Source organism: Homarus americanus, unplaced genomic scaffold, assembly GCF_018991925.1.
Source record: "Homarus americanus isolate GMGI-L3 unplaced genomic scaffold, GMGI_Hamer_2.0 scaffold38067, whole genome shotgun sequence".
Taxonomy (NCBI): Eukaryota; Metazoa; Arthropoda; class Malacostraca; order Decapoda; family Nephropidae; genus Homarus; species Homarus americanus.
The window spans coordinates 1-2872 of NW_024753520.1; the positions used below are offsets into that span (position 1 = coordinate 1).

Genomic DNA, 2872 nt, shown 5'->3' on the forward strand with positions numbered 1-2872 from the left:
TGTTGTGCTTCGTTCCAGTTACGTATTGCTCATCATCATCATCATCACCACCATAATCATCATCATCATCATCATCACCACCATCATCATCATCACCATCATCATCATCCTACATCATCATCATCATCATCACCACCACCACCACCATCACCATCATCACCACCATCATCATCATCACCACCACCACCATCATCATCACCACCATCATCATCATCATCATCACCACCACTATCATCTCCCTCACCACGTTAATGGTCTGCGAGGAATTTTTGGAAAGTGTATTTAAAGGCGGGGTCAGGCGATGGTGGAGTGATGATATTATTGGGAGAAGAGAGGAGGGAGGGAGGGAGGGGCTTTGGATGGTGTGTGTGTGTGTGAAAGATAGAGAGAAAAGAGAGGGAAGACAAGATGAAGAGAGACTCTACTCATTTCAAACCATCAAAACCATAGTCCAACCCTCAACCCTCTCCTCCTCCCCTCCTCTAAACCTCACCACCTCCTCCTTCAAGTACATCATCATCAACATAGTCCTCGAGCTACCACCACCCCCCACACCCTCCCCCGTCTACCCACCACTGACCAGACCCACCACTCGCCACACTCTCACTGGAATCTTGATGGATGGGCGCTACATTGATGAGGAATGGAGATTCCCTCTCCCTTCCCTTCCCCCACCATTCCCCCCTCCCCCTTCTGTCTCCTGTTGAATACACGTCTGTCCTGCTGCTGCTGGGGGTGGTGCTAGTGGTTCATTTTAAACACGTAGTCTAAGAAAAAAAAATTACATTGTTTTTATTTTGAGTTGGAGCTGAAAGGTAGGTGTCGTGGTACTCAGGTGAACATTGTCTCATTAACAACCGTGGTGATGATGGATGTTGCTTATTAACACCGAACACGTCATTGGGGTCTTGGTCTTTACCTGTTTATGTATGTATGTATGTATGTATGTATGTATGTATGTATGTATGTATGTATGTATGTATGTATGTATGTTTGTATAATTTTTCTGACTAATTTATTCTCTTTCAGGTAAGTGGGGTGACAGACAGGTTAATGAGCTGACCGTAGGTGCCCTCCGTGCACTTCACTACAGGTAAGGTAACGTTCACATGTAATTAACGCAGGTGGGAATGACGTCACTGTGCCCAGGTAAGAAAGTGACCGGGAAAATGATTTGGATATTTTAATTGAAACGTTTGAAAAGTTTATTTGTTTTTTTTTGTTTATCAAGAAGGTTTCAGTTTTTATTCCCGTAGATTATTTTGGTATTGATTATACATTGACCAAGCTTAAGCATGAGACCCTACTGTTCTTGATCAAATTGTTATTCTTGCTGTTCTTGATCAATTTGCTGTTCTTACTGTTCTTGATCAAATTGCTGTTCTTGGTCAAATTGCTGTTCCTGCTGTTCTTGATCAAATTGCTGTTCATGATCAAATTACTGTTCATGATCAAATTGCTGTTCTTGATCAAATTGCTGTTCCTGCTGTTCTTGATCAAATTGTTGTTCCTGCTGTTCTTGGTCAAATTGCTTGTTCTTGATCAAATTGCTGTTCTTGTTGTTGTAATGGTGATTATCAGACCATAGCTTACAACAGAATTACAACATATAACAGTGAGGTACAGTCAGGCCTCATGGTACCCCAACATATCAGGTTGACATACCCTGGGTCAGGACCCAAGGGACCTGACCTCGTCCGCTAATTACTTTCGTTAGCAGGTGACTTGCCGTACAACCACACCTAGTCAAGCACCTGGACGACCACCTGGACACAGCTGTCCAGATCTAACCAGTTTAGTGTTAACTAACGCCGGCTGTTGAGCCCCATATAAGGCCCTGCAGTCCTGTCCATGAGGTTATTCTGCTTATTCTTATTCAGATTCTGGTTACTCTTTATTCTCTCATCCGACTCATCTCTCTCCCGTTCGGGTCGTTATTCTGTTCACTCGCACAGTGTCACGCTCGTCCTCCCCCAGGTCGGGAGGAGACTTCCCACCAGGCCCCGGCGTCTCCAGCTAAGCAGTCTCCCATACGAGACAGCCCAGCCAGTACCCACTGGGCCTCCACCAGGTCAAATGTGAGTGTTGTCAGTACCCTCTTTGGTGAGTTACCTACTGTGGGGAAGTGTATTCGTTTCATGTTTGTGTCCGAGAATTCAGTGTCGAGTAACGTAAACATAATGTGCTGTAACTCCGATATAATATTGATATTAATGTGTCCATGTCATTGAGTGCGTTAATAAATAGTTGTATCGAAGTGGTGTTTGAGAAGTTGTCCCTTAAGAACGTATAAGATAATATAAATTGTGAATAACTAACCGGCCACGCTACCAAACTTCTCCTTTACATTCCTCTTACTATAAATATTCTACTTATATGTAATATCTTCTATACGAGTTCTGACTTGTTACATTGTTCTTGATCAAATTGCTGTTCTTGATCTAATTGATGTTCCTGCTGTTCTTGATCAAATTGGTATTCTTGCTGTTCTTGGTCAAATTGCTGTTCCTGCTGTTCTTGATCAAATCCTTTGCTCTTACTGTTCTTGATCAAATCACTGTTCTTACTGTTCTTGATCAAATCGCTGTTCTTACTGTTCTTGATCAAATCGCTGCTCTTACTGTTCTTGATCAAATCGCTATACTGTTTACCATTACTGTTTATCTACACCCTCGTGCTGGAAACTGTATACCACCGTGGTCTATGTACACTGTTTACTCGCGTGGTGTATACAGGTGTTGAACTGTATACCTGGGATGACTATATATGCGTGCCAGACCAGTGATGTAAACCCTGTGTGATGATTATAGTGAGTAAATATTGTTGTTATTAATAGCACCGGCAACTGTTTATATTACGGGTATTATGCCTC

At 42.7% G+C, this 2872-nt stretch overlaps 1 protein-coding gene across 1 annotated transcript; it reads right to left on the reverse strand.

Moving 5' to 3' along the window:
• Window positions 1-1361: 1361 nt before the first annotated feature.
• On the reverse strand, window positions 1362-2643 carry LOC121855361 (ataxin-8-like; the record flags this gene model as incomplete). Its single annotated transcript, XM_042350256.1, has 3 exons — window positions 1362-1423; window positions 1792-1845; window positions 2395-2643. Coding segments are annotated over 3 exons (365 nt in total), but the record flags the coding sequence as incomplete, so codon positions are not given.
• Between the last annotated feature and the right edge of the window lie 229 nt (window positions 2644-2872).